General features: G+C 47.3%; 7 protein-coding genes across 7 annotated transcripts; 3 read left to right on the top strand and 4 right to left on the bottom strand.

Annotated features, from left to right (window-relative positions):
* Window positions 1–1,149: 1,149 nt before the first annotated feature.
* Window positions 1,150–2,817, top strand: METBIDRAFT_46214 (uncharacterized protein; the record flags this gene model as incomplete). The annotated part of the gene is made up of 1 exon (XM_018858008.1): window positions 1,150–2,817. One exon carries the CDS (start codon window positions 1,150–1,152, stop codon window positions 2,815–2,817), a length of 1,668 nt encoding a protein of 555 aa, XP_018710215.1.
* A 204-nt stretch (window positions 2,818–3,021) lies between these two features.
* On the bottom strand, window positions 3,022–3,327 carry METBIDRAFT_45999 (mitochondrial 37S ribosomal protein mS33; the record flags this gene model as incomplete). The annotated part of the gene is made up of 1 exon (XM_018857980.1): window positions 3,022–3,327. One exon carries the CDS (start codon window positions 3,325–3,327, stop codon window positions 3,022–3,024), a length of 306 nt encoding a protein of 101 aa, XP_018710214.1.
* A 2,277-nt stretch (window positions 3,328–5,604) lies between these two features.
* CCH1 (Cch1p) lies at window positions 5,605–10,806 on the top strand (the record flags this gene model as incomplete). Its single annotated transcript, XM_018857985.1, has 1 exon — window positions 5,605–10,806. The coding sequence occupies one exon, from the start codon at window positions 5,605–5,607 to the stop codon at window positions 10,804–10,806; it is 5,202 nt and encodes a 1,733-aa protein (XP_018710213.1).
* A 79-nt stretch (window positions 10,807–10,885) lies between these two features.
* ZPR1 (zinc finger-containing protein) lies at window positions 10,886–12,334 on the bottom strand (the record flags this gene model as incomplete). The annotated part of the gene is made up of 1 exon (XM_018857965.1): window positions 10,886–12,334. The coding sequence occupies one exon, from the start codon at window positions 12,332–12,334 to the stop codon at window positions 10,886–10,888; it is 1,449 nt and encodes a 482-aa protein (XP_018710212.1).
* Window positions 12,335–14,075: 1,741 nt separating this feature from the next.
* Window positions 14,076–16,484, top strand: METBIDRAFT_33315 (ubiquitin-binding SDF ubiquitin ligase complex subunit). Its single transcript, XM_018856268.1, has one exon. It carries the CDS (start codon window positions 14,413–14,415, stop codon window positions 16,327–16,329), a length of 1,917 nt encoding a protein of 638 aa, XP_018710211.1. The 5' UTR covers window positions 14,076–14,412; the 3' UTR covers window positions 16,330–16,484.
* An 810-nt stretch (window positions 16,485–17,294) lies between these two features.
* Window positions 17,295–18,395, bottom strand: METBIDRAFT_46171 (uncharacterized protein; the record flags this gene model as incomplete). The annotated part of the gene is made up of 2 exons (XM_018858000.1): window positions 17,295–17,724; window positions 17,782–18,395. Coding segments are annotated over 2 exons (1,044 nt in total), but the record flags the coding sequence as incomplete, so codon positions are not given.
* Window positions 18,396–20,349: 1,954 nt separating this feature from the next.
* Window positions 20,350–22,292, bottom strand: METBIDRAFT_79673 (tRNA methyltransferase; the record flags this gene model as incomplete). Its single annotated transcript, XM_018859110.1, has 2 exons — window positions 20,350–21,474; window positions 21,498–22,292. 2 exons carry the CDS (start codon window positions 22,290–22,292, stop codon window positions 20,350–20,352), a joined length of 1,920 nt encoding a protein of 639 aa, XP_018710209.1.
* Window positions 22,293–22,379: the final 87 nt, after the last annotated feature.

Raw genomic sequence — 22,379 nt, 5'->3', positions numbered from 1 at the left:
TTCTTTCATTCTTTCATTCTTTCATTCTTTCATTCTTTTGTTTTCCTTGCGGGAGCGGGGGCTGGCTCGGGCTTGCTTGTGGTTGTTCTGATGTCCATGGACCCATGGCTCGCGAGCGCGTGTGAGCCCGCCGGCAGAAGACGCAACGCGGCAAACAGAGGGCAGGGGTGGGGGAACACGTGGCTGGACTTGTGCATGTCGCCAGCGGCCCCAGAAAACCGTGCCATGCCAATCTGGATAAGTGCAGATGGAGGCGTGGGTGCAACTGTTTGGGTGCAATTGTTTGGTGCGACTGTTTGGGTGTGTCACGTGGTATCCGCCATGTAGCCATCCCTCACGTGGCCAGGAAAAAAACTTCCGTGGAGAAAGCTTTTTCCCTCCTTTTTTTCCTTAAGGGTTTTTAGAGCTAGTAGTATTCCAAGGACCCGAAGTACCGTACATACTTGAATTGAGCAATCTGATACTGAAAGGGTGCGATTGCTTGGTGCGATTGCTTGGTGCGATTGCTTGGTGCGATTGTTTGGTGCGAATGGAAGCGCAGTGGCCGGGCCGTTGTTTTCAGTATCAGATTTCTCAATTCAAGTATGCACGGTACTTAGGACCCTTAAAATACGACTACTCTATAAACCCTTCGAGGAGAAAAAGAACAGGAAAAAGCTTTCTCTACGGAAGTTTTTTTCCTGGCCACGTGAGAGGTGACATGGCCGATACCACGTGACAGTTGTGCCCTGACCAGACTGGTCCGTATCCTTCGCAGCTTACCCTTTGAAGCAAAGCCCCGCCCAACCAGCAGGGACCAGAGATACAGACGGTCAAAAGCAGCGATCAACAACAAACAAATAACAAGACAGAAAACAAAAAAACAAAAAACAAAACACAAAACACAAAACACAAAAAACAAAAAAACAAAGAACAAAAAACAAAGAACAAAGAACAAAAACAATCAACAGAAAACTATCAACAAAACAAAACACAACATCCCAGAAGCCTGAGATCACGGGCCCCGGAATCTGGCCCTACCGTCAGCTCCACACGCGTTCGCGCAGACCTGGTGCGCCCGTGCACTCCAGAGATAACATGGCCATGGCAGGCTCCTCCATACTCGGCGGAAACAACAAACAAAGCATTCGTACATGCCACATCCCGCCAATGCATGCTCGTGCTCTGATATCGGAATGCGGACTGTTCATCGCCGTGCCCTCGGGCCATGAGTTGCACGTCCATAGCCTCCAGTCTCCGGACTCCCCCCTCCACTACGATCTCTCCAAGATCTTCTTTCGCCACAGAAAGCTCCCCCGCTGGGCGCTGTACAAACCCCGCATATCCATCTCGATTATCCAGTGGGAGCACGTGGCCTCAGCGCCGTCCACAAAAGTCGCCGTCTGTGCCTCCGACGACGCCCTCCACCTAGTACTCATTTTCAGCTTGGCAGAACCATGGCCTGCCATCATCGAGGCGGACGCCTTTGGGGTCGAGCGGCTCCAGTGGCTCCCGTTGCTTCTGCGTGAGACAAGCGCGTACAAAAACAGCACGCTCTTGGCCGTGTTCACCAAGCACGGCTTGGAGCTCAGGCTTTATTCGCTCATGCACACACACGTGCTAGTCACAGTCCCCAAGCCTGTGATTGGCGAGGTGTTTGTCCGGCCAGACAGCACGGGCGTGTGGTCGGTCGTTTCCTCGGCATACTACGAAAAGAACTCGCGCCAGAAAGCCATCCGAGATGACCCCTCGGCGCTCTGGCCGACCTTGTTGCACTTTCACACAGACGGCGTGCTGTGCTCGCTCCTTGCATCTTTGAAACTCGACTTCGACCCGAGTCCCGCCGCCGCGTTCTCGTGGTCAATGTCGGGGAAATGGCTCCTGTACTTCGACACGGCGCACTCGCTTGATGCCCACAAACTATTGGTCTTCAACGCGTTGGGGGTCCACGATAAGGCCATTGAAGACATCACTTGCCATGTGCTACAGACTACTCGTACGCTCAGCTACGAGCCCGAGTCAACCGAGTCACGTATGGCGGGTCTCTTCCCACAAGCGCTCTGGGGACGCGTGAAACACATTGATTATATCGTGGTGGTCCCAACACACACCATTTTGACTTTACGGCTACGCGTCAGCGACGTTTTGAACATGTTCAAGTCACAAATACACGAACTAGACTTGCGCTCTGGGATAATCTGGACCCGCGCACAAAGCGGGCCCAAAATGCAATACAAGAGGGACAGTACTCTTCCCACATCTTTGCCGCATAATTGGTCCAAGATCCGCACGTTTGGTTCAAGCCACTTGATTGCCACAGACAACTGTGTCGTTCTTTTTAGGCCACTGTTCGATAAGGTGCTACGATTTGACATCGTGGCAACTATCGTCGTCAACCTGGCCCTCCTTGAAGCCAAAGAGCTACACAACGGCAGCCATCTTTTGGTTTTCAATGACCATGTCGCTCTACGGACTCCAGCTGGCATGGAGAGCTTATCATCGAGCACCACGGAGTTTACAGAGGTCAAAGTGAATGAAGAAAATGAAGGTTTGACAATCTCGCTTGTGGAAACAGGCGCAAATAATTCAGCTTGGAGACAGCTCAAATACAAGTTCAGCAGCAACAGAAATTCCGCTCAGGAAACAGACTCTTCAGAAATCGCAATGAAGGAGGTCGGACTCAACACAGGTCCCCCTTTCTTCAATGCAACAAAGGATGCAGGCAGCATATTGCATAGGTTTGTGAAAGATCTTCAGCCAGGCCAGTTCTCGGACTCATCTGGCCCCGCAGAAGAGATTACAGACACGTTCCAAACCCAAAAGAGGAGAAGGCTTTGAGCGAGCAAATCCTAGAAAATGAATGTGAGGTCATCAAAGTGTCTAAAAGTGTCATGCGCGAAAGGAGATCTAGTTGAGATGCCGGATGGCAAACAATCCAGACCAAAGCTATTGGCTGAATATTCATAAAACGTGATATTTATTAATGGGGTAAGGTTTGATGTGGTATATGTACATGAAGCAGAGAGAAGCATCCGGCATGCCTCAACTGGACTTCTTCTTTGGCGCACCCTTGCCTCTCTTCTTCCTATCGATGACCATCTTCATTCTGTAGGTTTCTTTTGGATCAATGAAGTTCAATTCGGGAAACCATTTCTTGAAATCTTTGAAAGTGGGCGCAGATTCATTGACTCCGTAGTATGACGCAATTTCCTTACCTCTCAAAGGAGCACGCAAGACCTCAGACCCGTTTCTGATTCCCGTGGGGTTGTACGTCTCACCGAAAATCTCCGCCGAGAGTTTCTGGACCTGCTTGAGCTGGTTCAAGTTAATTTTGCGAAAGGCGGACATGACAGCTGGTGGTCAATGGCTACAACCTATTGAAAAAAGTTTAGGTGTTTTCGTCGCTCTGGTGTACAGGTGCGTGCTCGCACGGGCCGGGCCTTGCAGCCACAGGCCGCACCTAACCTGTGCGCCTGGGCTTCCATAATATTGTTCGAGTAACTCCTCAACATTTTTATTGAACTTCCTAAAATGCTTCTTAGATCGAGCGAGATACGGAGTATATTGACTTCAAATAAACATGGTTCCTAGTGGCAGATTGCCTTTCGATATCTCCGTTAAACACGCCCTAGGCTCCTCTTTTTTCCTAATAGATTTATCTTATCAAAGAAATAATACTTCTATTTCTGAGGCTCAATCAAATCCGAAGAAATGGGCCTCTTTCATGACAAGGCGCTTGATGTTCGCGATTCAAAACACCTGAAAGACAATAAGGCAGGAGATTAGCGCGCATCTGGACCTCGAGAATATTAAGGAGGCAATGAAACAGGACGTTCGTTCTGGACCCCGCTATCAGCTAATTACTTCCTCATTCTAATATTACTACACGTCTACATGTCTTTTGATGCGCTTGATATCTTAAAGACAAGCTAGGTCAGCCTGCGGGTAAGAGCAAAAAAAAAAGGAAAAAAAGAGATGAAGAATATCATGGCATCTTGAATAATCTGGTGCTTTTTTTTCACAGCTTCCCTCTTTTTTAAGTCCCAGGTGTCTTGTGTTAAACAGGGCTGGGAACCCTACGCTCATGATCCTCATTTCCATGGAGGCTCATTTGCAATGTCGCGAGCTCGCTCCGCATCTATTTCTGGACCGGCTGAACAAAAGCCACGGCTCGACAGTCCGCCAGCTTCGCAAGCTTTAAAAAACAGCCGCAGTGGACTCATGGAATTTCCGGGGTTTCAGAATAAAAACCCCTTTCTCCGAGGGCGAAAATCGATAGTCTTTCCGACACATAGACTCAGGCTCTGGTCCTACTATTGTTGTGCGAGTTCCTATCGGAGGCTGAGTGCGCGACATGAGGCGCTCCACTATACCTTCTCAAAAGGTTCAGTTCTTAGATTCCACGCATCTATACATATTTTCTCATTTGTAGAAACACACACCAGAAAAAGGGAGACGATCCAGACTTTTCACCAGAGCCTGCCCTATTTACCTCAAGATCAGAAGAGGTCACAAACGCAGTTGCTGTCCCCAAGCGCCATCGCAGTTGGCATCGAAAAGCCAGCTGTCTGATCCGATCACAGCGCGAGTCTTTCGCCCAATCTACTTCCACCCAATATCGATATGCTCCGAAGCGGCCGGGAGTCGCCCACAAATGATGATGCGGAAGAACAAAGCCCATTTCTATCCCCAGAGGAATCCTTTGCCTCGGCTCGAAATCGCCCCAGGAGGTCTCTGGATAGATCCGAACGACGTGTCTCGCTCCAGGATATCGAGTATCCGGATACCGACATCCCCTTGGACTCACACCCGCTATTAGCCGAGGCAGTGTTTTCACAGCCACAAGCGCTCCAGCAGGGCATGGGCGAGGCCCTTGGTTTGGATTGTACTTCGCCCTCATGGCTTCCTTATAGTCACCCTCCGACTGACTCAGAATCAGAGGATGACGACACCCGAGACAGCGAAGACATAGCACGATATCCTGAAGTATCCAGGAAATCGCGTCACTCGTATATTTACTCTAGGCGCGGCTCTACCGACACGCATGACCGCGACCTAACATTCGAGATTCCCATGATCACTCTCAACACAGCTGGCGTGCCCCTGCCCCAGGCGGCCACTAAATATGATCGATTCTCGGACTTGGAGTCGGGAATATACACGCAACCCGAATCCCCTATACTGCGCGAGTCTCTGCATCATCTTTCACGGCCCCCTCCAGGGTCCCCCTCTAAATTCTCTGGGTTCATCACCAGAATCTCCGATAGAATCGCTGGAACAGACAACCCTCACACACCCCTGTCCGACAAAAACACGTTTTGGAAAAATGACCTTGTTGACCATCTGCCGAGACCGTCGACGATCGTTGAAGACTTCCCCTCTTCATCCATAATCGGCGATCCTATCAATTCTTCGTCGACTTCTCTCCTGAGTCCCTCGCTGCCTTTCATGGCTCCCCACGAACGCTCTCATCACTCGAGTATGGAAAGTATACATTCTGTCGATGGACAAAGGGACCCCAGGACTCAAAGCTTAAGTCAAACCAACACACATCTTACACCCACTCCATTCACCACCAACTTGGCTGCGTCAGGCGTCTCAGCAAATTCGTCTTTAGACTTACCAATGCGCGATTCTTTAGATGATTCCTATTTTGTCTCTGACCACAACACCTCCTTACACGGAAAGTCGCTCGGGATTTTTGGTCCAAAGTCCCCCTTCAGAAATTGGTGTCACAAAGTTGTTTCCCACAAGTTCACAAACTTGGCAGTCACCGTCATCATCTTTTTCCAGACTGTTCTTTTGGCCCACAGACAATGGAATCCCATGAAGGATTACGGATATTATTTTGACGGCTACTCTGCGGGGGACTATATTTTAGTCATCATAAATTGCTTATACACCGCTGAAATGGCGATGAAGACTGTTTCATACGGGCTCTACGATGATCGAGTCATGTTCAAAAATTTAGGTATGGAATACCCAAAACGAAACTCAATTTTAGGAAACAGCTACTTTTATTCGCTTTTGCTGGAAAAAGTCTCTCATGGCATTATTTATTTGAGACATTTGAGGTCAACATTGTCGCCGAATCAGTCCAAGTCAAATAAAGGACAAGAGTTGTCAAGTATGAATGACAACACAACGTCCGTTTATGGGATAGCTGCACAAGTCTCCACGCGAGAAAAGTTTCAGTATCCTGGTCTTCATATCTCGCGATCAAACAATTCAATATCAGATAGAAACGATGCACTGTCCTCACTTTCCCCATCAAACCCAAGACGAAAAGGTCTTTTCAAGCTGAATACTTTCTTCCGCCTGGACTATTTGAGCAATGTCTTAGGTGATCTGCAAATAAAGCGTGCTTTTCTTCGTGACAATTGGCAGAGATTGGACTTCATAGCTATTCTTTCATTTTGGATTTCATTACCGATGTCATTGAATCACTGGGACGCCGCTCATCATGTGATGATTTTCCGTGCATTGAGCTGTATTCGTATTCTCCGGCTTTGCAAATTGACGGATGGTACCAACATGATACTCAGAGCTTGCGAATCTTGTCTACCGCAGTTGATCGATGTGGGTATATTTATTGCCTGCTTCTGGTTCATCATTGGAATTGTTGGTGTTCAATCCTTCAAATCATCCCTAACAAGACATTGTGTCTGGACGAACCCAGATGATCCATCTGAGGTGTATATTGACACAGATCTGTATTGTGGCTCATACTTAGGAACAGACGGTGAAATTTATTCTTATCTAGACAGGAACGGCAATCATGCCGCTTATCCCAAGGGTTTCAGATGTCCTGTGAATTCAGTATGCCAGAGCGGGGAGAATCCTTACAATGGGACGGTGAATTTTGATAATATTCTCCAATCGATGCAAATGGTGTTCGTGATGATAAGTGTTAACACGTTTTCGGACATTATGTACAATTTGACCGACACGGACAGCTTAGCTGCTTCATTGTTCTATATTGTTGGAATATTCATTTTAACAGTGTGGCTCATGAACATCTTCACTGCTATTATTGTTTCCTCCTTTAAAAACATACAACTTGAGGCCGCGGAAGAACAAAAGCGAGCTTCGGGAAAGCTGAAAAAAAAGACCCTCATAAAGCAGATTTTCAACAACGAAGTTCACAACAACAAGGTTCTTGAGTTGATTGAAAAGAAGCCACTCTTGAAGATGTATTACCGCTTTGAATTCATATTCATTTTGGTCATCTTTGCATCTCTAATCACCCAGATGTTTCGAGATAGTACCATGTCTGAGGCGCGAGCGCATAAATTGTACATAGTAGAGTCTGTGTTCACTCTGATTTTGTTGCTTGAAATCATTATCAGGTTTACGTTGTACATGCCAAGCGTTAAGACATTTTTTTTGTCCAGAGGAAATTGTTTCGACTTGATTCTTGCCACTATCACATCCATAATGATTCTTGGCCCTGTCAAAAACAAACTCGGCCATACTTATTACTGGCTTACATTTTTTCAATGTGCCAGATTTTACAGAGTGGTCTTATCATCCAGAATCACGTCTGATCTTTGGATAAAGATTTTTCGAAACTTCAAGCCAATATATGATCTCACGTTGTTTTATTTCATTCTTTTGTTTTTGGGCGGGATCATTGTTGCACGTTACTTCGAGGGAACAATTCCTCCCGATGATGTTGATACCGTTATATTTGCGATGCACACACTACCAAACACGCTAATGTCTCTTTATGTTATAACATCTACAGAAAATTGGGCGAATATCATGTACGGCCTTCAAGAATATGCTACTAGCACCTTTCAAAGAGCTATGGGCTCGATATTACTTGTGCTATGGTTCATGATCACCAACTTGATTGTGATGAATATTTTTATTGCTGTCATTGCAGCCCCAATGGAAATTTCAATTGAGGGTCGTAAGAAGTATCAAGTAAGACACTTCATTAACGATATGACTGAAAGACTTCAGACTGTCAGGGTAAATCCAGGGTGGATCCAAAAGCTAAAATCAAAAGCTTTCAAGCCAAAGGAAGAAAAAAATATGGAGAAAGCCATTACAAATTTGCTTTTGAGTGGAAGAGCGGTGAATGAATTCTTAGATGGGGATGAACTTGCGGCTGAGAGAAATCAAAATGATTTGGAAACACATAAAAATGTTATCGTACGGTGGTGGGCTTCGAAATTAAAGAGCACAAAAAAGTTCTTCCAAAATCCGTTTTATTCCAAAAGATCCATGGAGACAGATGTCTCCAATTTCAATCCCGCTGAATTTGCGACAAGAGTTATAACGGAGAGGCGAAAGCTAATTTCTGAACAGGACCAGTACTTGAAGGAAAATCCAAATTTCAACACTGTGTTCTATGTATTGGGACCTCGCCATAAGTTAAGGAGATTATGTCAAAAAATTGTCCCATCTAGTCACGGTGAAAGAATTGATGGCACAGAGCCCAATAAAATTGTGGCAGAAATTTTTTCTTTATTCATGTTTCTTTCGACGATTGGTATTGTTGCAACAGCATGTTATCAAACACCACTCTATCGTAGTGAAATGACTCAAAAGTTTGGAAAGTGGAACTGGACTTTCTACATTGATACTTGCTTTATGGCAATATTCACTATTGAATTTTTTGTGAAAGTTGTTGCTGATGGCTTCTTGTTTACTCCAAATGCTTATGTCAGGTCTTCCTGGAATTGGCTTGATTTTGGTGCACTTGGCTCGTTGTGGATTGAGTTCATCGCATTTTTGAAGAATGATAGTGAATTGTCCCGAATTGTGCGGGGGTTGAAAGCACTAAGAGCTTTGAGAATTCTCACGATTAGTGAGACGGCAAAAAACAATTTTCATTACACCATGATTTCCGGTTTTGGGAAGATTTTGAGTGCTGCAATCATATCCCTTACTTTACTTCTTCCATTTTCCGTATGGGGATTGAATATCTTCAACGGAAGACTCGGATATTGTCTCGATGAGGCTTCTGGTGTCGCTGAATGCTACAATGAATATCGGAATGAGGTATATGACTGGGAAATCGTAAGCCCCAAAGTTTATGTTGAGCCTATGCTTGAATTTAACGATTTCAGATCTTCATTTTCATCTCTATATCAGATTGTTTCCTTGGAAGGATGGAGTGATCTTTTGGTCAATGTCATGCAAAGCACTGGCGTGGGAACTCCTCAAAAGATGTTTGCAAGTCCGGTAAGTGGGTTGTTTGTCATTCTTTTTAATTTTGTCAGCACCGTTTTCATTCTTACTTTGTTTGTTTCGGTCATTATTAATAATTACTCGAAAGTTACTGGAAGGGCTTACTTAACACCGGTACAAGTGCAGTGGTATCACGTCAAAAAATTTCTCCTACAAGTCAAGCCATCCCAGAGGAAGGGAGCTGAATCTTTGACTGGCATTCGGAAATTTTGCTACATGATAACTGTCGAGAAAAATCGGGTTTGGACATTTGTTCTAAATTCAGGGTTATTGTTGCATATCTTTGTGTTGCTTCTTGAGGCGTTTCCTTCGATTGTTCCCAATACTTTCCGTTACTCTTGCTTCATGATAGTATCATCCTGTTTTCTTGCCCATTTCATCATGTTGATTATCGCTCAGAAGCTTGGTGGATTCATTCAAAACAAATGGAATGTTTTCTCGCTGCTTGTTGTATTTGGTGCATGGATCACAACAATCTTAGCTTTCTTCATCAACTCCGACAATCTATTCATTAATTTTAACAAGATGTTCTTGGTTGGCCTTTTAATCTTCCTTTTTCCGAGAAGTGATCGCTTGAATCAGTTGATGAAATTTGCATCCGCATCGTTCCCATCGTTATTTTCCTTGATATTCACATGGTTTGTTATTTTCATCATGTATGCAATTGCCATGAATCAGATTTTTGGAATGACCAAAATCGGCCCGAACACAAGCGGGAACATAAATTTGAGATCGGTTCCGAAGTCATTGATTCTTCTTTTTCGATGCTCTTTTGGAGAAGGTTGGAACTACATTATGGATGATTTTACCCTAGAAGAGCCTTTCTGCCAGTCGGGAACATCCAATGGAGATTCTGATTGCGGCAGCAAAGAATATGCATACTTTTTGTTCATGTCATGGAATGTGATTTCGATGTATATCATGTTGAACCTTTTCGTCTCGCTTATCTTGGACAGTTTTAGTTATATTGCTGGTGGAAAGCAATACGCTCATTTAATCAGCCGTCCGGAGATTAGAAAGTATAAGAAATGTTGGCAAAAATTCGACCCACAAGGCACAGGGTACATTTCACCACAGGACTTGCCCCGGTTTCTTCACCTGCTTGATGGCGCTTTGAGCTTTCACTTCTATAGCGGTGTGTTGAGTGTTCCGGAACTATGCTCCAGATGGATTACCCGAAATAGTTTGACCAATCCGTACGATATTGACATTGATTACAGCGAGATAAACTCCATATTACTGATGGTCAATATTTCAAAGATCCAGGAGCGGAGAAAAGTGTATGAGCAGTTTACCGAAAAGGCCATCATGAGCATGCAATTGCACGAGGAGCCAGGGATTTCATTCACAAAGCTTCTCATACAAATACCTTTGTACAGCTCTTTCAACCAAAATGAATGCTTGATTTTCATTGACTACATGGAGACCGATCTCATGGAGAAAAAAGTGGCCGAGAGGTTGAGAAAAAAGAGATGCTACGAATTAATTGAAGGGTACGCGTGTCGGTGGAGGTTCTTGAGATGGAAACACGGCAAGATCCTGACAGAAGAGTTTTTGAAGAGAGACCCTCAGCCCCTTCCCGAATCACTCTATCAGGAGGACACATATCCTGATCATTTGGGATAAGCCTGTTCATACAAAATTTCAATTATTATTATATTCCCACGTCCCTCGTATGTCTCTAATATACAGTGCTCTTGTGAGACTAGTCGGTCTTCATGTCGTTCAAGCCCAAGTCCTCGTTTTGCTCCTCCGTCCTGTCATATTCTTCGATGGTCATGTTAGGGTCGTTGTCTGGGGCATACACGTTCTGCACATACGATGCAGCCAAAGGGTCCTCCATGACCACAGTGAAGCCGATCTTGCCCTCGCTGGCGTCCTGCAACTTGGCAAAGAAAGAAGTCCATCTCTGCTTGGTCTCCTCCTCCATGGAATCGGACGTCTGGGTGAAAACACGTGAGTGCAACTCGTCGTAGACCTGGGACAACAAACCCTCGATGGTCGTGAACCTGCCGCCCAAGGTGCCTGGGGTCAAGTCCAAGTTCAACTCTGGGATCTTTAAGCCACATGTCTCGGACTTCAAGATGTCTCTGGCCAAGTCATCTGGGTCCGTGATCTTCAAGGAGATCTTTCTGCCCTTGTCGGGAATAGCGCCCCCGGTCTTGACCTCGTTGGACTTGTAGCCGCAATGCTCGCAAAACGTCGACATGATGATGACTTCCTTGAAGTGCGGAATGTCGACGGACTTCATGTTGGTCTCGCAGGGCTCAAAGCACGAGGAGCACGTGGCGTGGAAGGTCTGCACCTCGCTGGACAAGTTCTCGATGTCATTGTGGTCGTGGACTGTGAAGCCCGAGCTCTTGGGGTTGTCATTGTTGAGCGTGGAAGACACATTGGTGCTGGTGGCAGCCTTCTTCTGCTCGGACTCGAGCTTCCGGTGCTGCGCCACGTCGTCTGCGGAGATCAAGCCGAGGAACACGTTCTGCTCCGCAGTGCGGTTGTACTCATACATGGACCATTTGTGCGAGGGCTGGCCCGGGGTGAACTCGACCCACGAGTTTCCGGCTGGATCGTCCACGTAGAACGTCAAGGGCAAGCAGCCGGCGTCGCCGTTGAGGCACGCCTGCACACGCTCAATGAAGGCAGCAAGTTTCTCGTAGACCTCAGGCTGGGCCTCCTTGCGGGCAGGCTGGTCTGCCGACAAGTTCAGCACCATCTCCAGGAGCAAGCCTTCGATGTTGGTCAACTGGCCCCTCTCGGGCGGGATTTCGAGCTCCAACTCGGTGAACATGCATGTGGCGGTTTCGCTCTTCACGATCTGGCGGTTGAAGTCCTCCTTGTTCTCGATCTTGAAGATGTAGCGCGAGCCCTTCTCGGCAATCTGCGCGGCAGGCTGGATCTCTGAGTTCTTCAAGCCGCAATGGGGACACTCGAACGACATGATGATGATCTCGCGGAAAAACGGGATCTTGGTCAAAAGCATGCGCGTGGTGCCGTTTTTGTGGCAGTTCATGCAGAGGGACTCCACCTCTTGCACGGGGTGGCCTTGTGCATCGGAGGCCCCGGTATCGTTGATGGACGAATCAATGCCCTGGGCCTGGTCGCCCACTGAGCTGAAGTTTTCTTGCTGCTGCTGTGCTGGGGTGTCTGGCATCTCGATTCTGGGTTTTTTGTCTTCGGGTGCTTCTGCAGGGACCAGCTCGGTTCTTTTCATCGGGGGTATTGTAGTAGATAAGAGGCCCGTGATTTTTTCATCGCTGTCACGGCTTGCTCTTCCGGGGAGTGCACATACCGCCCCGTTTAGTCAGCCGGTGTTCCACACTCTTCCATGGAATGTTTCGGCCACGGCAGAAAATCCAGAATGTTCTGGAAGAGCCGTTGACTGATCCGCCGGGGAGCCCATGGAAGTATGGGAATGGGCAACTTTATGGTAAGCCGGGCCCTTTTGACCAGAGGCCTGCTGGGCCTGCTGGTCACGTGCGCGCCCCGGCTGCAATGCTCTGTCTTTGGCATGGCAACGTCGGGGGTTGAATGTATGGTGGGTTCCGTCTGAATCTTCTGTCGTTCAGAATCTGATGGCAGGTTCAATGTTTAGCCTGGGACTCACACTCTGCTCTTCATGTGAAGGCGTGTGCTGGGAAGGCTAGACTAGGTAATATAGATGGAAGTAGAGAAGTCGCGAAGTCTGGGGCCCGCGTAATTATTTATTTTCCCTGGCCCGTGCCCTGGGGCCCATTTACTTATTTTCCTTGGCCCAGCTTTCGGGCCCCGTACTTACTTATTTCCCTGCCCCAACTTTTGTGTCCTTGTATTTTCTTATTTTCCCTGCCCCAGTGCTCTATTTTCCCTGGCCCAATGTCATGGGCAAATTTTTTTTTATATTTCCCTGGCCCAGTACCGTGGCCCAGTGCACTGGGGCCCATTTATTTATTTTTTGTGGTCCAGTGCTTGGGGAGATGTCATGTAAAACTGGAACAATCAATGGCCATTCAGGAATATGAATCTGGCAGGAGTAGGAGCGTGGTTTGCATGGTTGCACACCTCTTTGTCTCAATAGGGCATCCAACCACATTATCATTATCATGTGAGCTGACGGACCTAGGCTGATTAAAGCAATTTAAGAAATATTGGGCAGAGGAAGAACTGGACGACACAGACTGAGATGTCTAGTGCGATGCAAGTGAGCCCGCTCCATATCTTCTATAGCAGACTGCCCAACTGCGTCAGCACAAAATTCGGTCGCCCCATGATTTACAAACGCCCCGCATAATGAATCATATCTGAGCTGATGCATGGTTTATTATTCTGTCTTTGTTCACCCAAAACACAGCCACGACGAGTCTCGATACTCCGTAAACAATAGTGACGCTTGCATGCAGTGCGGAAAAGCTAATTGATTCCCACGCTCAGTTAGGTACCCTGGCCCTCTTGTTCCCAGTGCACCATGGGTTTACCACTATTCACAATGAAAAACTAGTAAGAAGAAGATACCGAACCTGGCCAAATGACACTGGAGGCAATTTCCGTGATGTGACCGGATAGTAGCTATTCAACTAAATAGAGTAGAATTAATCATATATGACCGAAGGTTATATAAGATCAAAGCTCTCTCCGAACCCAGCGAGATAGTTACATCACTAGGCTCTCCAACCCTACGTGATTTCATTGGTGTTGAACTAGGTCCGCTTCCAGGAAAGTAGGAGGGGCATCTTTATTTATTTGCTAAGGAACGTAACGCTTCTACAAAAAATACAGAAATAAGTGATCTGCTTGTTGTACCCAAATCTGGCTGGCGTATCGTGCGAGGGCCACTCCAGACGCATGACGCAAGCATGCATACGAGCACGCTTCTACACGTGAAAGCCGCTCGTGTACGGATCCCGGAGGTGAGGGAAAAAAGTTAAAATAAAAAATAACACCCTGGAGCCACACTTCGCACTTTTCTCCTGGACCATATCTATAACACACCACAGAAGACGTCTGAAAACACATCATACAACAGGCTATTAGTCAAACATCTTGAAATTCTCAAAGGTTGGACCAGACATTCCCGACTGACTTTTTTTTTTTTCGTTGAATCAATAGTGTGGATCTGCTATTTTTAAGCATACCCGCTGAGGCACCATCACACAGAAGAACAAGTGTGGAAGGCCCACCCAAAGCATAAACACCTCCTGTTTCAGAAATCATATCAGTCAGCTGCATCCAGATTTTTATTATCCGTAATCAAGAATGGATCAGGTTTCATGCTGTGTGCCTCGCCAGAAACCAGACGAAAAGTCCCTGCCACGTCAGCCAGAGGGTCCTCAACACACCCCTCTGCCGACAGAATTCTGGTGTGAGCATAGCCCTGAAACACAGAACGAAATTCCGACCCAGCCGCCCACAAAAAGAAGCAGTAGCGCATTAGAAGCAGAAAATCCAGCTCTGCGGCAGGGCCAAAACGAGTCGGTCGTCACCCCATTTCTCTTGGAACATATCGATGACCAGTCGAACATCCCGAAGGACAACATCCACAAGTTCTGCTACCGCCACAACCCCGACATTGCGTGCAACAAACAGGCGGATGTGGTGAAGATGGAAAGCATCCAGTCGTGCCTCGAGCTGTTGCCGCCCAGAGACCGCGAGGCCATCAGCCATGTCTGGCTGATATTCTCTGCCGCGCCGCATCCCCAGCGAGCACTCATGTTGAAAGGGCTAGTGAGCCAGTGCTGTTTCCCCCAGCTCTCGACGATATCGCAGGAAATCAACCAGCTCATTCGAATCGATTTCATTGCAACTTTGCCGGTGGAGATCTCGCTCAAAATCCTCTGCTACCTCGACTGCAAGTCCCTCTGCGAAGCGGCACAGGTGTCCCGCAAATGGAAGGAGTTGGCGGATGATGACCGCGTGTGGCATCACATGTGCGAGCAGCACATTGACCGCAAATGCCCGAACTGTGGCTGGGGCCTTCCTCTCATGCACATGAGGAGAGCCCGAGAACGTCTTCAGGGCACGGAACATGACCCAAAAAGGCGGAAGGGAGATGCCGCTACTATTGTCAAGAAAAGACCATGGAAGAGTGTCTACAGCGAGCGCTACCAACTCGAGAAAAACTGGCGCAAGGGAACTTACAAGATCACAGAGTTCATTGGGCACACAGATGGCATCACGTGTCTTCAATTCAACACCAAAATCCTCATTCTGGGACTGTATGACTCGGCTGTTCGCGTGTGGAATATCGACACCGGTGAATGCATACGAACGCTCATGGGCCATTCCACCGGCGTGCGCTCTCTTTCTTTTGACTGCCATAAGTTGATCACTGGCGGTTACGATTCAACCATCAAGGTGTGGAACTATCGTACGGGCGAGTGCATTTCAACTTACAGGGGCCATGAAAATACAGTGTGCAGCGTGGACTCCCTGAACCGCACAATTGTCTCAGGCTCTGCTGACTCCACCGTCAAAGTGTGGCATGTCGATACGAGGACCTGCTATACCTTAAGAGGCCACACCGAATGTGTCAACTCGGTCAAGTACCATGAGCCGTCAAACACTGTTTTTAGTGCTTCCGATGACACTACCGTCAGAATGTGGGATCTCAATACGAACCTGTGCATTCGCGTCTTTGGGGGTCTTGGAAACAAAGGTCATGTTGGGCAGATCGAAACTGTGATCCCCTTCGTATACAAGTTCGATGACTTGGTCGTGGATAAGCTTGAAAGTGACGCGGAGGAGGCTCTTAGTCTCACACAGCAACAATACGAACACCAGCAGCAAATACAGCAGCAGCAGACTGAACAGGAACTGCGAACCCTGTCCCTGAGCACGGCGCTCACAACACCTGAATTTGTAGAGAATCCCGACTACCCAACCCACTTGCTCACCTCCTCGTTGGATAATACTATTAAGCTTTGGGACGTCAAGACAGGGAAGTGCATCAGGACCCAGTTCGGACATATTGAGGGTGTTTGGTCAATCAGCGCTGACACTTTCAGAATTGTCAGTGGCGCACACGACAAGTTGATAAAGGTGTGGGATTTGCAGAATGGGAAATGCTTGCATACTTTCGGAAACGACAGCAGTGTCATCAGTGTGGCATTGTCAAGTAATCGTTTCGTGGCTGGCTTGGAGAATGGTAAGATTAAGATGTACAATTTCGAATGAGCAGAAGACTTCGCTGCCAAGATTTGGATATCACAGGGTACTACAAGAGCTTCTCGGTCTGCTTCACTCTTTTTATTAGCGAGACTTACTATTTATATACTGGAATTTTAGGATTGGATTAGAAATGTTGATCTCTTTCACTTTCGATTACTCGGCATTAAATTTTGTCATTTGTGGCACTTCCTTCCCGATGCCAATAAACTGGCGGCAGGAGAGATGAAACACAATACGTAACAGATAAAAATATGATGTAGCTATGTCAAAAACGAGGACACCGAGTATACGTGGTCCGAGTTGACGCCAAGTTCGTTGTTTGCGGTTCCAGCATCTTCTTTCGAAGAAGGGCCGTCGCTCATCACTAAAGTCGTTTTGGAATTGTTGTCGTGGTTCTGTGAGTTAAAAAAGCAGTAGGAATCCAAAAAATCTCTATAAGACATCGGTTCTTGTAGATTCCTGGACACACGAGGTAAAGAAAAGGCATCAGCTTCGGGACTGAACTCACGGGAAACATCATAGATTCTACCAGCGCGATTAGTCTCTCCCTGGTGCGATTTGGAACCCGAGAGCGAAGGCCTGCTCAGCCTGGGTTGTTTGAAGTTTTGGCGCAGTGTCGCCTCACGCAAGTCGGCGTCAATGTTCTTGTTGGTAAAACTTGAGAAAAGAGATGAAGAAAGATAATAGCCGTTACTCTCATAGTCATTGGTCAGATGCACTGTCTCTGCCCCTTGATGTGGGGACAAAACTTTTGAGGATGGTTCCAGTGATTGTGGGGAATTTTCTGCAGACAGATATCCCGAATGTTTTGATAGGGACGAGTCTGACTTGATCCTCTTGAGATACGATGATGAGTATTTCGGTTTCTTTTTATGCACTTCTTTCTTTGTACGGGCCGAAGAGGGTAATTTTTCCTGGTCCAGCTGAAAGTCTGCACCTTTCTTCAAAGTGAACAAGTAGTTTTGATCTTCGTTATTGTCCCACAATTCTTGACCATTGACACGATACTTCACACACAATTCTGCCAGGAAGTCGGGTGGGGCTGTGGATAGTGGGTCCACACTTGTGTGGAAGCCATTGACGAACAGGTCCAACGAGATCTTAAACATAAAGCGATCATAGTTGTGTGCCTTCAAAATGTGAGGAATATCGGGTATATAGATCGCCTGGATCTCGACTATTGTGCACCATTTGTCGACTGAGTAGCGAATAGTGACGGATTTCTCAAAGTCGATGTTTTGCACTGCAACCTGGCCCAAGAGGTATCGCTTGTCGGCGGAAAGGAAGATGTTTTCCAAAAAGACTTGCTTGCCTTTTCGTATATACGTAAGTGCATTTTCGCGGGGAGAGAAATTTAGAGGGTCAAGCAGCCAGTCCTTGGGACTGGGCAGCTGGGGCTGTCTCTTGGATTGGGTCGCTGCGTCGTCCACATGCGAATTGAGCTCCTCGTCGTAATACTCGAAATAGCTCTTTCGGTTTGGATTAAATAAGGACTGCATGCGCAGATCGCCTTCGAATTCGAGGCTCGGGATTTCGTGGTTTTCGTCGTCGTCGTCGTCATCTTCGTCATACAGTTTTGGGGAGTTCTGTGCCAGGATGGCATTAGGTTTGTCTTTTTTCTTGAAGTAGCGCACATCAGTGTCGCCACCAAAGTGCACCTGCTTATACGTGGGGGTCGAAGGGAGCGACCGCGAGCGCATATTGACGGGCAGTGTCTTATCTTTCAAAAGAGGCTTGACAATTTCGCCTGATTTCTTCCGAACAAGATTATGGCGGGGCAGGCACAAAGGAGTCGAGTCCAGGGAAAGTGCATCTTCAGAAACACTCAGATGTGATCTGACCTCTTGGGGAGAAACCTGCTCTGAGTCCGAGTCCCGATCGGGCGCACAAAGCGAGTTTAAAAGTGAGTTTTTTCTCGTGGGGTCGCTGGCTTTTTCGAGCTCTTTCTGTGCCCGAGAGGGCCTATGCATGAGCCTCATTGATAGGGAGGATTTCTCAAGGCCCAGATCGGGTCTGTACGGAACGCCCAACGGGCCTCTATAATTGGCTGTTTTTGGCTTGCCCGCAGACATGGGCAATTCCAGGGTATCCCCTGAGCTGACACGATTGCTTTTTTTCTTTGTGGCAGCAGCGTGGGCGGCTGCGTGATGATTACTGGTAGGACTCATGGCTGGGTCAGACATGTGAAGTGGCCGGGGCCAGTGTGGTTGCTAAATGCTAGGGTTGTATGTACACTTGAGGAGAGTCCGGTGGAAACGACCCACAAAGAAATTGGGTGGCCAGAGTTCGAGAGCTTCAGAAGACACAACGTAGGGTCAGCACAGGAAAATGGAAAGAGGAACCGGTCGCCAGAACAAGCAAAAATCGGCAGGTGATGAGATTCTAGTCCGAATCCCGGATATCAGAAAGCGCAATTGAAAAGACTTGCCAAGTGGGGCGTGGAGACACACGTTGGGAACTGGAAGGAAGTGGGCAGACACACAGAACAAAATAGGAAAGGAGCAAGAGGAGATGGAAGGAGAGAGAAAAGAAAACAAGAACCGAAAGGAACATTCCCTGGAAAATAAGAAACAAGCGCACCGCCCAGACAGAGAAATTGGGAGAAGGGGGTCACATGTCTGCGCGGCTTAGGCAGCGCAACTAAACACACATGATAAGAGCGGCTCCGGTGTAATCAGTCGCTACGTGCGTCAGCCGGAACACTGCGGGACTGCACTGCCAGTTCGGGCCACTGGTGGTGAGACATTTCTTCGGCCACGAGGCTCGGTCTTTCTGACAGTGGAGACTTACGCCCAGAAAGCAAATTTGCTTCAGCAAAGAACATTAAGGTATTCCTTCAGATAGCAAAACGAGGCATCCAGGGGGGCGAGGCTCCGAATTAGCAGCCGGACGGGGACCGTTGCAAAAGCATCTCGATCATTCCAGTACGACTCCCTCGTATTGCACTCGTTGGTGTTTCGGTTAAAATCCTGGCCGTCCTTTCGGATTTCCGTTTTTTTTTTTGCTCTTGGATTGATCATGCTTACACTCAGGACCAGGCCGGTCCGCGACGGTTCAGGCGATGCAGACTCTAAGAGTGGCGTGAGTGTGCGCGAAGTCTAATCTGAAAGCCGGGATAAGGAGAAGGGAGCCTGCCTGCCGATTCTTACTTTTTGACATTAACAGGTCGGCTCACGCAAGGCCCATCTATCTGTGTTGTCGGAAAAGAGCAATGTGTGACCATGCAAATGAGTCATGTTTTGATGTGAGCCGACCATCGGGTCGCTATTTACGAGCACCGGCCTTTTCCCAGCCAGACTTGCGCCCTGCACCCCATATCACGTGATGCCAATCGCGAGGTACAGGCGTACTGCTCATCGCCATGACGGTCCGCTCGCTGATGTTCTTGTATACCCTCTTTTCCTTGCGCTGGGGCTGAGGTGTTGGCACTACACGCATGGCTTGCACATTGTTTAACGTGCAGATCCCAGGTTATCCCGTACATCGGATGCACCGGGAACCCTAATGGGCAGTAGCAGTCGCTCAACTGCTGATGAAAATGTAGTGACTGGAGCGCTGGAGTATTGGGATTAGATGGAACACGGTCCATGGTTTGGAGACTTTGATGCTCTTTCAAATGCATGATCTGACACAACATTTAAAACACTGCCGTCAGAAGCTCGACTAGCTTCGCTGCTTCCCGCCTCCACTAGATGGAACTCACTGTAAAAGGGTCGTGCTTTTTCAGCTCTGGTGAACCTCTGAAGTGAATGTTTCTGATTCTTTGGGATAGTTTGTGGCTCGGAAAAATAGAGTTTGTGCCGGGGAAGATGCTTCAGGTATGTGAAATCGATCTTGGTTCATCATTTCTCGGTTCGCACTTTGTCTCCAGTCTGGCAAATATCACTCTACGGACAATGGGTGCAAATTCCGCACCTATCCCAGAGCATATCACTATTTCGTATTCATAAACTATGCATTCTGACCCAAAATGATCTATTTTTTTTTCCCATGCTGGGTAGAAAACTTGCCTTTATATATAAAAAACTACCCAAGAAGATAACCGTTGTTATAGCAGCTTCCAAATGAGTAGCACACAGCACCGCCTCCCACAACAGCGTTTCCTGCGAGTTGACTCCCAATAAATAGGGGATATGTCTTCCATATAGTATCGGGGAATCTCATGCCACAAAAGCGTTTCCGGCAAGGATCGTATTTGACCACTGTCGAATTCTGGTCTTGAAGGGTATGGCCAGCCCCTCCCAATATGTATAGTTGGCCATCTTCAATCTTGGAAAGGCACCCTATTCTTGCAAAGTGCGCACTCGTTCCCTCGCTCTGCATAAACACTCCGGAATTACTGATTCTGAATGAGAATAGCTCTTCGCTGATTGTTGGCCCTGTCTCCTCTAAGGTTCCTCCGACTATGTAGCCCACCCCACTGCTGGAATTGTAACTTACACCACAACTCGAGAGAACCGGTACATCTCCTGTAGAGGATAAATCCACGACACTGAACACGTCTTCCACGTAATTCACAAGCTTGAACTTGCCTTTGCCAAAAACAAGAACTTTCCCCTTCTCAATACTGACAGCAGAATGTCTTGCCATTTTCTCTCCAATGTCACCCACTAGTCTCCAGGTTTCTTTTCTCTCTTGGTAGACCCACACATCGTCAAGCTCGACACCAGGCCTTGTACGCCCACCAATCAAAAGTAGATTACCATTGCCCAAATCACTCAAGGTGTGGCACATCCGGGCAGATGGCTTATCCGCTTCTTCTGCGTGAAAAACGGGTGTGTTCTGCCCAAGAAAAATAAGCTCGTCTGACCTGGTTTGAAACATTCCGCCGTGTACATAAGTTCTTGTTTGTGTGGCTGTACAAGCTGGGAATTTGGTATTGATAGGATTGTCCATGACAGAGATCTTCAATGGTTCTATGCTATCGAAAGCAGGCGGTTCTTGCGTGGCTTCAAAAATTAGTTTTTCGCTGTTGGTGGCGTGGATCACCACATAATGCTGGCAAAAAACGATAAACTCTTCCCACTCGTCGAAATCTTCCACTTCGGCGACAAGCTTTTTCATGTCTGAGGACACCAATTGACTCCAACTCTCGAAAAGATCAATAATTTCCACTTGGGGGAAGTACTCCTGGAATCTCGCCTTTTGCTTCTCTTTGTGGAATATGTCTCCACGCACTGCAACGGTGATCTTAGGTGACTGAAGTGATACAACATTTTTTGGGCGAAGAAGTGGGAGTCGCCCGATGGCATGATTTGTTCCAAAACCAAGACATGTGAATTTGGTAACTGTGACAGGATCTGTACCACAGGGTTTGCATGCTCAGGCTTCATATACGCAAGGGATACTTCTGCTATGAACACTGTGGCCACCCCGGAGTGCAATAGAGTATTCAACTGCTTTTGGTATAAGGCAGTGTTTTTGAGATCACAGCCAACTAGTTTGTACGAGGCCGTGGACATGACCACACCCAAGCTCTTGTGTTCTGGGAGTATCAGTTCCTCTGCCCCAATGACGTCCATGATTTCAGGTGCATCTCTGATCAAGGCCAACTTTCTGGCTACAAGATCCGGGTAGTCGAAATCAAAAAATTCGAAAGCATCTCCTGACTCCGCTAAGGTTTTGAATGGGTACGGGTCGAAGCCACACCCCAAATTCACCACTCTAATTGTGCCTCCGTATTGGTTCCGAATGCGTTGCACTGCCTGTTTGATGCTCTCCATGCGTACCCAGTATCCCCTATTAATGGCTGGCGATCTTCTCTTTCCCTTTGGGACAAAAAACTTGAACCATTCTTTTGATTCTGGCTCTGTGATCGGACTGTATATCTTCTCGACCGATCTTTTAGAAACGATGGACGAGTTGTTAGTGCCCTGCACTTGTGAGTCATGATAATTTCTTCTGCGTTTATCTTTTTCGATTTTTCTCCGGTTCTGTGCCGCCACAGCAGCAGGATCAGCAATCCCCATGGTGAATCTAGGAGGAGGTGGAAAGGATGTCTGTACTTTTTGCAGTAATCGAGTCCAGACAGATCGCCTAAATTGGCTTTTTCCACT

The sequence above is a fragment of the Metschnikowia bicuspidata genome, assembly GCF_001664035.1.
Source record: "Metschnikowia bicuspidata var. bicuspidata NRRL YB-4993 chromosome Unknown METBIscaffold_6, whole genome shotgun sequence".
NCBI lineage: Eukaryota > Fungi > Ascomycota > Pichiomycetes > Serinales > Metschnikowiaceae > Metschnikowia > Metschnikowia bicuspidata.
This window is presented reverse-complemented; position numbering and strand designations above follow the sequence as displayed.